This window comes from Anser anser (assembly GCF_964211835.1).
Source record: "Anser anser genome assembly, chromosome: 7".
Taxonomy (NCBI): Eukaryota; Metazoa; Chordata; class Aves; order Anseriformes; family Anatidae; genus Anser; species Anser anser.
The window spans coordinates 35,796,101-35,809,135 of NC_139727.1; the positions used below are offsets into that span (position 1 = coordinate 35,796,101).

Sequence of the window (13,035 nt, forward strand, 5' to 3'; positions counted from 1 at the left end):
CATCTCACCTCAAAGCGAGGCAGACAAACAACCAAAGGGGAAAATTTTTTTTATAAAAGGAAGAGGAGAGAACTGTGCTATAGATGGAAACCTCTATGCTCTCCCTGTGTTTCAGAGAATCTTCCCTAGGTTTCTGGACTTTGTAGACTTTCATTAGTTTGCTTGAATTTTCTAGAGGCTATTTAAATATTGGCTTTAATTCAATATCATTATTGCTTAGCTTTGTAAAAAGCATCACTTTGGGATAAACAAGCCAGAGAAGATTACACAGTCCCCAGATGACTCAAAGTTTCTGCTGAAGACTCTTACTCAAATTAAATCAAATGTGTCTGCTCCAAATAAAAAGAAGGTAAAGCTTTTTACTGTTTTTTTTTTTTTTCCTTCCAAAATGCTTGTTTAGTAATTTGAAGGTTATGGTGGGTGGGTGATCAAGTGGAGCAGTGAGACCTGGAAAGAAAACCAGTAAGTCTGGAATGCGCAACTACCTTGTTTTGAAGTTCAGTTTCATTTATCATTACTTCACTGTTGCTTTTGTATGTTTTTCCATTTTGAAATTGTGTAACTGCTGAGTAACTCCTAACAGAACACCTTCCTAGGATTTGTCTCTAGTGGGGTTCCAAACTTCTGCAAGTTGTTCCACATATGCATCTCTTTTCAGAAAGACAAAATTTGGCACAGTTTCTCATAATTCTGTTACTGTCTTAAAAAAGCAAACACTTTTGACACCATGGTTTGGATTTGAAAGTTTAAAGAATATTAAAATTAGAACTGGTAGAGGCAGTATTTTAGTTTAAAAACTGTACAGTTTGGAAACTTTATTGAGCTTACATTCAAGCAGTATGTTTGAGCCTGAGGGCTCTGGGTGTCTTTCCCGATAAAAGTACTCAGTGATGCATGATATTAATGAAGATGCTTGCACTTGTGTTAATCTCTGCTAGGAATTTCAAGATCCTGTTCCTCAAAGACAACTTCTCGCAAGGTTAGAAGTAGGTTTTGGCAAATGTGGCTAGAATCTTTTTCAGTAAAATAAAGACATACGCCATTACTTTTTTTTTCCAGATTAAGGAAAGCAAAGAGAAAGAGAGGCTGGAGAAGAGACTATTGGAGGAGTTGTTCAAAATGTTCATGGATTCAGATTCTTTTTACTACAGCCTTACCTATGACCTAACAAATTCTGTGCAGAGACAGAGTGCGTGTGAGAAAACTGACTTGTCACTGTGGCGAAAAGTAAGTATTCTGCATTGTTGACCAGCACACCTAGAAAGTGAGTGGTCCAAACTTGACTGGTCACATTCTCTGATAGTAAAGTCTACAGCAAGATCTTGCCTTGTTGCTGGCTTCAGTGCGTGGGAGTGAAGTGTCCAGCAGCATGTTTTGAACTGAACTGTCATATTCAAAAGCAGTGAACACTAGACCTAGATGTGCAGTTGCAGTGAATAACATCGGTGGCTTTACCAGAGAGATTTCCAAATATTAACGTAAAATGTTTCAAAAAAAGCCTTTTGTTTTTAAACAGGTTGATGACAGATTCTTTTGGAACAAACACATGATTGAAGATCTCATCGTCTCTGATGTGAGTCTTGTTTTTAACAATAGCTGTGCTTTTATATGTACTGTTCGTTAGTTTTAGTTGAAATGTTTACTTAAAGCCTCATAGAGTTTACTTAAAAACCTGCTTAGCAGACAGGTCGTGATCAGGGCTGTATCTTCTGCAGCTGACTTCCTGGGCAGCTGATGCTCCCCTCTTCTCTGTGCCAAATCTTTGGCAGCCTTTTAGTCAGTCTGCATTCACTACTAATGAGCAAACATCAACGAAACTTTAAGGAGTTATTAAAATACAGTAATGCAAAGTAACTTCATGTGTGATTTGCCAGTTTGTACTGATTTCAAAAGACAAGCTTAAGATCTGTTTATCTTTGAAGTAAACTTTCACTGGAGAGAGCTGATTACTTGACAAGGAGGAAAAGCCGGAAAAGAAACTAACTCTGAATTCCAAAATTTTCTTATTTGAAACAGAATCACAGAACGGTTTTTGTCTTCTGAAGTGAAGAATACTGTTTTCTTCTTTTCCTCTTGGACAGAGCAGCTGATCAGCATACAGTAGTGTAGAACCAGTGACTGAACTTCAGTTTAGAGTAGATAAAGTATCTTCCTGGATGATGGGTACCTAAGAACGGTTGTTGTATGTCTCTCAGTTTTTTGTTCATTGTATGATCTCACTTGATTCTGAATTAAACCCCTAGGTAAATGACTGAGATTTTAACTACTAAATATGAGGTTAGGCCAACTCCTAGCTTCTTTAAAAGATTACACTAGACACCTTGCCTTATGCCCTGTATCTGTCTCTTTAATTAATGGGTTTTTGCTTTGCTTTGTTTCATTTCCATGGGGGTTGGGGGAACAAAACCTTAAGTTGCTTTCTGTCTTCCTCCTGATTTAAAAGCCTGACAACTAATGGAGGGAAAGATGCTTGTACCTTTTACAGAAATAAGACAAGGGTATGGCAAAAGTTCCTTTAAAACATGAAAGGCAACAATGTGAAGCAACTGTTTATAAATGTGAGAAATGGCAGAAATAATTGTAGGTGATATGAAACCAACAGGAACATAAATGTTTTTTTGTAACCTTCAGAATACTGAAGTGGACTTCTGGATTATACCCATCATACAAGGATTTGTGCAAATTGAAGAACTTGTAGTAAACTATAGTGAGTCTTCCGATGATGAGAAGAGCAGTCCTGAAACTCCCCCTCAGGAATCAACTTGTGTAGATGACATTCATCCAACATTTCTGGTGGCACTTATTTCACGGCGGAGTCGGCACAGAGCTGGTAAGGAGATGTTTAAAGTATGAGGATTTTTCCTAAGTACTGGAGAGGGGTGCAGGAGTTAAAATTTGAGTGCTGTGCTGTTCAGCAGATGGACAGCTCTTGTCAAAGTAGGCACTATAGCCTGCTTATGCGAGAACACTTACTAAAACTGAGCTTCACAAGCTTCCTCTTGTGCACTGAATGTATCCTTGGAAGTGATAGCTCCAAGATAAATTTCCATCTTTGCAAAGAACGCTGTTTAGGACCTTGCGTATGGCTGTCCTGATGCAATATTTCAGGCCTGAAATAGGCCTGGCCTTTCCTTAGAACGTATAAATCTGCTTGGGCTGTTTCTGGGATCTTATTATGAGAAGTGGAGCATCTGTCTGTACAGGTGGCCTTTAGGTTCATGGAAAACATGAAAGCAAACTCTACAGTAAAACTTCCTGCTGAGCTTGAGGGAACAGGGAGTAATGCAGCCTTTGGAGTGGGCTATATATTTGTGATTCCGCAGTGCCAATAAACTGCTTGGCCCTGTCAACTGACTTTTCCCTGTGTGTGGTACGTCAGTAAATAAAGTTTATATAGTCAACATAAGTTTGGAGAATTAGAATAAGATAAAAGAAACTCTTAGCATTGATCTTGGATTTTGGCAGGAGCTCTCTCATGTTCAGAGGTTACCAAAGTTATCCGTCTTTAAGACTAATAATTAAATGCAAATTATTCGTTGTTACTCTTTCTCCTAGGAATGCGGTATAAGCGACGAGGTGTTGATAAAAATGGAAATGTGGCAAATTACGTTGAGACAGAGCAACTGATTCATGTTCATAACCACACTCTTTCCTTTGTACAAACAAGAGGCTCTGTGCCTGTCTTCTGGAGCCAAGTTGGATATAGATACAACCCACGGCCCCGACTGGACAAGAGTAAGTATTGCAGCACCGTACTTAAAGGTCTGTTCCCTCTCTCCACCCTGTTGTGCACTCAAAAGTAAATTTTTTAAGAATGTATTTTCAAATAAACTATAGCAGTAGAACAATGCTGAAGTGGATTGAAGCGATGAAAGATGGTAAAAGTAATTCTGTAGAAGCTCTCTCTAGGTACTTTAAGCAGAGCTGTCTTTCTGAAGAGCATAAGTTTGAGTATCTGGTACTTCAAACAGAATTTGTTGCTGAACAGTCTGTTTCTGTCTAACACTGCTCTGCCTTGTAGGTGAAAATGAAACAGTGTCCTGTTTTCGTGCACATTTTGAAGAACAGCTGAAAAATTACAAAAAGCAGGTGAGGGCTACATGATGACAGTCATCGTACAGAAGTGCAGGGGATGAAAGATTGATGTTTTCAGTTTTCCTTGTTATTTTTGATCTGGGTTGGTGGCTTTAAATTTTCTTTTGAGAAGCTTGGTTTTAGACATCTGGAAGGGTTGTGTGTTAATAAAGTCTTACGGAGTTTCTCAAGTAACTCTGAACTGTGGTAACTTACAAAGACATTTAAGCCCCACTCTTGTATACCTGTCTTAGCAGTTCATAGCTTTTTTGTGCTAACATTCAGGTAACTTCTAGAGCTTATTTGATCAACCTACAAAAAGGTACAACCTACCAAAGACCATAACTTCCTCAAGGTGGCCTACAAATCTTTTTTAAATCTTTTTATCTTAAAATCTTTAAAATCTTTAAAAATCTTTAAAATTAAAAAAATCTTAAAATCTTTAAATCTTAAATCTTTTTTAACTTTTTTACTCTTTATTACATGGTATCAGCAAGTCATGTTGTGGGGGATAACAAGTGTTAATTATTTACATTTTTGACAGGTCATTATTAATTTGGTGGATCAGACGGGCAGAGAGAAGATTATTGGAGATGCTTACCTTAAACAAGTTCTTCTGTACAACAATGCAAATTTGACTTACGTTTCATTTGACTTTCATGAGCACTGGTAAAAAAAAACTTTTAAAAAATGTTGCTTTTCATTTTTATTTGGTATGGGAGGAGAGTAAAGAGGAGAAAGTTTCATGCAGAAATAATGGCTTTCTTCTAAATAGGAAGAATATCTTCTGTAAAGTAAAACAACCGAAGTTCAAGTTGGGATAAACAAGCATTTCTTTTTTGTTAAGAGATTGGGTACAAAGTTAAATTTACACTGTTATTTATTAGGCAAAGCTTAAAAGTTGCTTTACTTTTTTAAGCAAGACTTTCCTTAACATGCTGTGAATGTCCATCTGTGTGTGACCTGCTTTTCAAATAGTGTAGCATTCTGCACTTAAGAACAGCTTATAGTAAAGAATTCTGTTCCTTTTGCTTTTCTTTTCCTGAAAGAACCCATCAAATGTTTAGAGAATTCTGGTGCTGTTTTTCAATGATAAAAAAAAAATAATACTAGATTTTATTTTAATCCAGTATAAATAGCTGCTGTTTTCATGACTCCACTCTGGCATGCTCTAGTGCAGTGTTCACATGCCCAAGCATGTGAACTGTCAAACAGGCATGTGTTTCCCCTGCCTCCTTCAAGCAGACTGCAGTTGTAGACAAATATGGAATCTAAAAATTAGGTTTTAATATTCATTTCCTAACTTAATATAGGCTGTGGATCTGTCCTGGAGAAGTGTTATTGACCCAGCGTGTCACTAGCAGATATTGTCTGAAATGGGGGAAAGGGAAAACCCTCAGAATACTTAGGGCCTCTAAGAGAATTCCTTTTCTGTAAGGACATCCTGGGTTGATTTGCTACTTTACTAACATGAGCTTTCACTTTTGTTTGCTTACTCTTCTCCCAAGAAGTGCTGTAGCAAGGACTGTGTTCACACTGAGCATGAGTGAGTAGGGAACAATGCTGAAAATACAAGATTTGGCAGGGGGTGGGGGAAGGATGTGTCTTGTAGGTGTGTTAGTACTGTAGGATCATCGGTAAAGCAGGGCAGGCTATCTCAATTTCAGATTCATAGTGGTTATTTTTGCTGACTCTGCATAAAATCAGTACAGAATGTTACACATTCCTGATTAGTTGCATACTTTTTACTCCTTATAGATTCAGGAATGCTGAATCTCTTGCCTTGGTTTTAGGTATTAACCTGTTTAAAATAGTTCTGAATTTTAGTTGCTGTTTGACGTTTGTGAGAATGTCTCTCCCGCTTAGCCAAACCCCTATCATTATTTTATATTACTTGTAATAACAGAATTTCACCGAACTTAGTTTGAGCTAAAGTAGAGACTTTTCTCTATTTCAGCCGAGGAATGAAGTTTGAAAATGTTCAAACATTGACTGATGCCATTCATGATATTATTCTTGACATGAAGTGGTGTTGGTAGGTACTTTACTGTTTTCAGACTTGTATGAAGTACTTTTTTTTTGTGGGGGGAGGAAGTGTCTATTTAGAAGCCTTGACTTTGTCATAACTGTATGTTTTGGTGTCAAGCTTCTGCATCGGGGTTTTTGCATTTAGTGTTCTGAAATGTCGCTGTTTACAGGCCTACCAGCAAAAATTCTCACACTGTTTTCTGCTTGAGGTTTGCTGCCTTCAATATTTTTAGGGCTGCTTATATTTAATGGGAAACACTCTGTATTTAACCCAAATACTACTCTTGAAACCAGTAGGCATTTTTGATCTTTAGTTTATATTAAAGTTCGTGCATTTTGAAATGAGGATGGCTGCAGACTTTCATTAAACTACGGTATATTGTTCAATGTTTTCCAAGTGTAATATTGCTGCCGTTAGTGTTGGTTTGTGTTTTGAAGTTAATTTCCTTCTCTTGAAAGCTGATATTATGTATGAATTGCATTGAACACCTGATGGCATACCATATCAAGGTTATGGCCTAAACAGGACATGTGTTTGGATATGTAGTCTAAACTAATGAGATGTGGCCTTGAGGAAGGATAAGTGAGAACAAGGGTACCTAATCCTGTGTGGCATGTAGCTGAGATGAGTGAAACTAAATTGTATTCAGTATGTAAGACTTCCTGCTGTCTGTGGAAGCTGGTAAATTAACCTGCTTTTGCTCTTTTTCTGTTGAAAGGGTTGATCAAGCTGGTGTGATTTGTAAACAGGAAGGAATCTTTCGAGTTAACTGCATGGACTGTCTGGATCGTACCAATGTAGTACAGGCTGCTATTGCAAGAGTGGTCATGGAACAGCAGGCATGTACAACTAACGTCTTTTTTTAAGTACTGAATGCCTCACCGTTATTCACGGGGAAGTTTTTGTTACTGAATAGTGATAAATGCCTACTGGAAAGGGTTACTGCAAACTAGGAGCCTTAAAGCTGCAACTAACAAATAGTGCTCAAATAACTTGAAATCATTCTAAAACAGTGATGCCTAGTCTTTTTCTTCAGAGAAGAAAGGATTATCTGTCCACATCTTGAGATGAGTCTCTTGTTTTGATTTAGTCAATTTAAGCTGTGCAGTAAAAAAAAATAAAAAAATAAAAAAAATCACTCCCCCAGATGAAATGTTAAATGATTGAAATCTAACTTTAGGTTGGATGCTATTTTAGCTACTTCTAAGTGAAATACTGTGGTACAACACGTAGGGAGATTTGTTGTCTCTCTCCATGTAGAGGAATGAGAATTAGTTCATGCTGTAAGCATCCCAGATAGCTGATCATCTTCCCTCCTCCCCTTCCTGCCCCAGTATTTGTTTTTTTGATACAGAAGCTCAGTGATAAATATTCTTTTCTTGTAAGGGTGTTTGTAATATCTTGTAATAGTAGTTGTAAATAAAACGTTGAAGCTTCAGTTACAGCCCAGCCCCAAACAAACCTGGCTGTGTGTAAGGTGAAGGATAGAAAATGAGGTGGGCCTTTCGTAAGGATGAAGAATGAATGGCTCTTACCGTTGTGTCTCGCAGTTACTGTTTGCAGACGACAGGATGAGCGCTTGTCATAAAAAGAGTATTTGGGGTTGGGGTGGGACCAGAAATCCTACAGTCATCTTAGACTAGGTTAGTTTATATCTTCATTACCTCTGCAAATGCAAAGACCCTGTTTCTAAACTGAGAATTGCATAAATTGTGGAGAGGGCTTTGTTAATCGTTGTTATAGTATTTTAGTTCATGATGTGCTGTATCATTCTCAAATTAAAGCCAAAGTACTTCAGAATCGATTCATGCTGGAGAACTGCCCTAGGCATTGGAAGGTGGCTGATGTGGAGTAGTTATGATTACAAGTATCTTGCCTTTGTGTTTCCTAGCAGCTATAGCATTTGTTTTATGTCAGCTGGGAATATAACAGAGTTTTCAAACTCAATGAACAGCAAAGTCAATGAACAGCTTTGTACCATTTTTCATTTAACTTGCAAATATGCTCGAGCACTTCTTGTTATAAGCTGTAAATTAAGGTTTGCCACGCTACCCCTGCAGTGGGCCTAACACTTAGCGACTACACTGCAGTTACATGTGGTAGTATTGACTTCAGAATGGGACACTGCAGCTTAAACCAGTTTAGTATGTGGGAAAAGACTTCAGTTTGTATTATACCCGAGACTTATCTTGGAAAAACCTTAAGTACTGTTTGTTCTGGAGAGTAAGTGATCTGGCTTTCAGTATCAGTGTTAAACAGTAACGGTCCAAAATACACAAGCACTAATTATAAACACAGCATACAAATTTGCTAGGAAGGTTTTCTTTTGGGGGAGGGATGAATTTGGAGTGACTGCATTGGCTTTACTGTCTGCAAACAAAAGATCAAGTCTTCATGGTGTGTTCTTTTCTTGCAACTGGAAAGAGATTCCACCTCATTTCCAGACCTTTGTTATGAATGCCCTCGCAATACAAGACATTAACTAGTTTAACCTGTTACCTCTGTTAAAGTTCTGTGACATCTGTTCTTTTGAGAGTTTCTCATAGGAAGAGAGGCTTCCTATATCTTGAGTAACTAACTTCCTTCAGTTAATTCTTGTGAAGACTGACTTCTACACCTATACTTAATATTACTGCTGAGACCAGTGATTCTCTTGGTGTGATGTTTCATGATGAATCACTAATTCATTATTAACAGTGAATTTAATCTGAGAAATGAGAAGGTTGGGCTTCTTATTCAGACCATATAAAAATTAACGTTGAAATATTTAAGCGTTCTTTTTTAATCAAGCTCTGATACTGAGAATGGCTTTATCTGGAACCTAATATTAATAAGTATGTCAAATTCCAGCTCAAAAAACTGGGTGTGATGCCACCAGAACAGCCTTTGCCGGTGAAATGCAACAGAATCTACCAGATAATCTGGGCGAACAATGGAGATGCCATAAGCAGGCAGTATGCTGGCACAGCAGCCTTGAAGGTAAGGGGTAAAGAGTTGTCTCTTTTGATACTGAATAGCTAGTTGTTAGAGTTTTACCTCCTGTGGAGAATTCTCTTATATGTAAGAACAGTTAGCCAAATATTCTGCTTGTTTTCATCTCAGACACCTGTGTGGCCTTTCAGCAGAAGAAAATTTTGTATCATGCTTGGTGTAAAATGGGAAAGACTTGAGTGTCTGGGTGTCCTGTGTCACTGCTGGCTGTAGCATAACCTTATTCTGTTAGCTTCACGTCCAGATAAAAAAACAAAAAAACAAAAAAACTGTAGCTGAGCTAAGTTTGTTTTATATCAAGCATTACCTCTATGTTTACATTTAAATAGTTGTAGTACTTTTAAGCACAGTTTTTACAGTACTTCAAAAATATTCTGAAGGACTAATGATATTAATTAGAAGGACTAGTGATATTAATTTTTGTTTATTAAAGGCTTTTCTTAATTAGTTGCAATACGGTCTGTCTAACAAGATCAGAATCAGGCATGCAATTTCTTCCTGTCTACTCTGGTGAAAAGCCATAGAATTTGAGCTACTTTGTGTGTTCTGGTGGGACAGTTCCTGGTACCTGGCACTGGAGAAAACCTACGCAGTGGAAATGCTAGACACTTAAATACCTTTTAAAAATTGTTTCCTGAACTTTGGTTTGTTTACTTACTACACTAGTCTCTTTAAAATGATCAAAACCAGCCTGATGCTTTTGTCTTATTACAAGTATTTGACTAACTGTGGAGCACAGAACTCAATTTGTAAACTTAAATTTTTAGTTCTTCTGCTTAGAGATATCTCTGCTCACTACTGAGGTTAATGTTTTAACTGCAATGTCTTTCAAATTAAGTGAAATACACTTGAAATGTTCATAGTAATAGTTAGCATGGTTTTTAGAACTACTCTATGCCAATGTTCAGAGCGTCTCTGAAAATAGTCAGAATCCTCTAATGGAGTGTGGCCACCAAAACTGCTTTTTACTCAAATTCTAGATCACAGAAGGCCTAGAAACTTCTGTTTCTGAGGCTGTGTGGATTTGTACTGTCTTTCAGTTTGTTGTGCTTGTCTTGCTTTAGTAGCAGAAGCAAAAAAGATGCAAAACCTTTTCAGTAAGCTCCAGTCTTCTGTTTTTCCAATAGTGTTCTTTTTTGGTGAAGGACAAAATAACTTTTTTTTGGAGGTATTTGAGAATCCCAAACTGATGTCTTGAAAGCGTGGCTTTTAATGTTAGCCAAATTTATCCAAATGCTATTTTTCATTATGACTATGTGGAATCATAGGTCTAAGATTCTCTGCTGAGTCGAATGCTTTTTTTTTTTTTGAAAACATTTATTTTCAACTTGGATATGGAAGTAGTTACTTGAACACTATTTCTGAGTTATCTATTCAGTTTGGAGTGTCAATGCCAAAGCTTTTGAGCTGAGACTGCTTCGAAGTTGTGTGTGTGCATGACTTGCATGTTCTGTGTAACAGGGTGACTTCACAAGAACTGGTGAAAGGAAGCTGGCAGGGGTAATGAAGGATGGAGTCAATTCTGCAAACAGATATTACCTGAATCGTTTCAGGGATGCTTATAGGCAAGCAGTCATAGGTAAGAATAAAACTTCAACTAAGCCAGGTTACTGTACTTAAAAGTCTATTTAAAATTATCTTGGCTTTATCTTTGACTGCTTTTTCTAGGTGCTCTGGGTGTATTTAATGTTCATTTCTGTGCAGTGGACACCATATGGCACAGACATTTACCATTTGGAGATTAAACATCACTCACTGCATATAATTCCACTGAACTGTAAATCACTGTAGAATTTGTTCCTAACTTAATTTTAGCATTAATTGCCCTGTAACATCTCTTAAAGATCAAGTTTATGTAGGAAGGGTTTCATATTTGAAGATACCTGAGAAATAGTTAATCTTTATGAATCAAATGCTGCCTGAAATTGAAAACTTAGTAGGTAAAACCCTGTCTCCTATCAGTAAAAAACACAACTCAACATTTTATGAACTACTTAGAAGGAATTTACAAAGCATTTAACAGACTATTGTGTGTCACTTAACTGTTGGCAGCTTCTTACTGGTACCTTGTGTTTTTTATCTAGATTTGATGCAAGGTATCCCTGTAACGGAGGATCTGTACTCCATCTTCACAAAAGAGAAAGAGCATGAAGCCCTGCACAAGGAGAACCTGAGAAGCCACCAGGAACTGGTTAGCCAGCTGTTGCAGAGCTACATGAAACTGCTGCTACCAGATGATGAAAAATTCCATGGAGGATGGGCACTCATTGACTGTGACCCAAGGTTTGTTGAATAAAGTCATCACTGATCAGCCGCTACTGTGACATCTCTTAATTACTTCTGACGTGTTAAATGATTTTGATAGCTGACATGTTAAACAGAAATGCAAATGGACAGCTCTGTAATATGACAGTCCTTGAAGAGACTGAGTAGTTGTAGTTGTAAAAGTAAAGGTCCTGTAAACATGTGCTTTATCCCAAATGCCATAAAAATGGTGCATGCTGGATTCTTTTGAGAAATCACCTGGTTATTCAGTCAATATCACCAAACTTCAGTAGGCACCATGAAGAGAACTTTTAGCTGCCCTTAATTCTAGAAAGGGCTGTCTGAGGAGCTGTTTTTTTCTCTTACTGCTTCACAGAGAGTAATGTGACTTGCAAGTCATATCGGATCACATTAAATTCTTGTGTAGTGAATGGGTAGTAGGAAAGCCTAGATCCCTCTTCATGAAAGTAGAGAATGAACTCTAATTTCCTTGTCTCCTTATCAAGTTCAAAGTATCCTAATGTGTAATAGAAAAATAGCAGTTAGATTTTTTGCAGGTTAAACTTTAGCATCTAAAATAGCAGTGTAGGATTCTATGGTAGCAGTTCACAGCACAGACTCATCACGTGGATTGACTCTGAAAATTTTTCCATTTCTCTGTTAGCATTTTGATAGCTTGTGGGTTTTTACTTTTGGACCTGCTACTGACCTATTTAAGCTACTGGGTACCTCCAGGTATAAGAGGTAACTGAGAGTCCCTGAAATATGCTGGGGATTCGTTAGAGCTGTGGAAGTAAAAACCTTCTCCCGTGTATTTATTTTTTTCTTTTTTTTCTTTCTTAGTCTCATTGATGCTACTCATAAAGATGTGGATGTTCTGCTGTTACTTTCTAACTCCGCCTACTACGTTGCCTAGTAAGTTGCCAGTTTCTCTTACTCTGTGTAGCTTCCTTTTACTAGCTTTGTTTTAGATTAATAAAAGTGTTAAACTCTGGTTCTTTTTCTAGTTATGACGATGAAATTGACAAGGTGAATCAGTACCAAAGGTTAAGCCTTGAAGCTCTGGAAAAAATAGAAATAGGTAAGAATCTAAGCACATATTTCTTGAATGCTCTTAACAATAGCTCTCCCAGTTATTCAAAGCATCCTTCAGATAAATTGAAACAGCAAACCTCTAGTTTGCCTCCTGTGTAGTCCACCCTACTTCAAAATGTGCTCTGTCTGATAAGATACCAGTCTGGGTCCTGTCTTCTGGTACTGCTTGAAATGTAATCTTTGATCAATGGTAGGGCTCTTAAAAACAAAACAAAACAACAAAAAAACAAAAAAATCCCAAAGCCCTGTAACTTTCACTGTGTATATGCAGTTCCCAGGAGTTAACTGGAAAAGTCTGCCTCACTTGTGTATTGTGGATGTCCACAACACATCTTGACTTACAGACTGAAGTTGAAACAGCCAGACCAAATACCTTACAAAACAAACTCCCCTCACCCACTGTTTAATGATACAGATGCGTTGCGGTGCACTGAAGAGTTGAAGTGCTTGATTTAAATCTCGATATATGTATGCCTCTACTTGGTAAAAACACAGTAATTTTCTTCATTCTTCTCAGAAATGCTTCCTAGAACATGGGATGTAATAGATCCAGAATTTTTCTCCTACCTGAAATTATGACT

At 37.5% G+C, this 13,035-nt stretch overlaps 1 protein-coding gene across 2 annotated transcripts in view; it reads left to right on the top strand.

Moving 5' to 3' along the window:
- INPP5F (inositol polyphosphate-5-phosphatase F) overlaps nt 1-13,035 on the top strand; it is a 39,218-nt gene that overhangs the window by 21,576 nt on the left and 4,607 nt on the right. For both annotated transcript variants that reach the window (XM_083843473.1, XM_083843474.1), the window contains 14 exons: nt 221-349; nt 1,060-1,227; nt 1,517-1,573; nt 2,632-2,830; nt 3,556-3,735; nt 4,022-4,089; nt 4,619-4,743; nt 6,032-6,109; nt 6,822-6,942; nt 8,954-9,082; nt 10,556-10,673; nt 11,179-11,377; nt 12,203-12,274; nt 12,367-12,440. In XM_083843473.1, the coding sequence (XP_083699599.1) occupies nt 221-349; nt 1,060-1,227; nt 1,517-1,573; nt 2,632-2,830; nt 3,556-3,735; nt 4,022-4,089; nt 4,619-4,743; nt 6,032-6,109; nt 6,822-6,942; nt 8,954-9,082; nt 10,556-10,673; nt 11,179-11,377; nt 12,203-12,274; nt 12,367-12,440 (1,717 nt within the window). The remainder of the gene's footprint in view (nt 1-220; nt 350-1,059; nt 1,228-1,516; nt 1,574-2,631; nt 2,831-3,555; nt 3,736-4,021; nt 4,090-4,618; nt 4,744-6,031; nt 6,110-6,821; nt 6,943-8,953; nt 9,083-10,555; nt 10,674-11,178; nt 11,378-12,202; nt 12,275-12,366; nt 12,441-13,035) is intronic.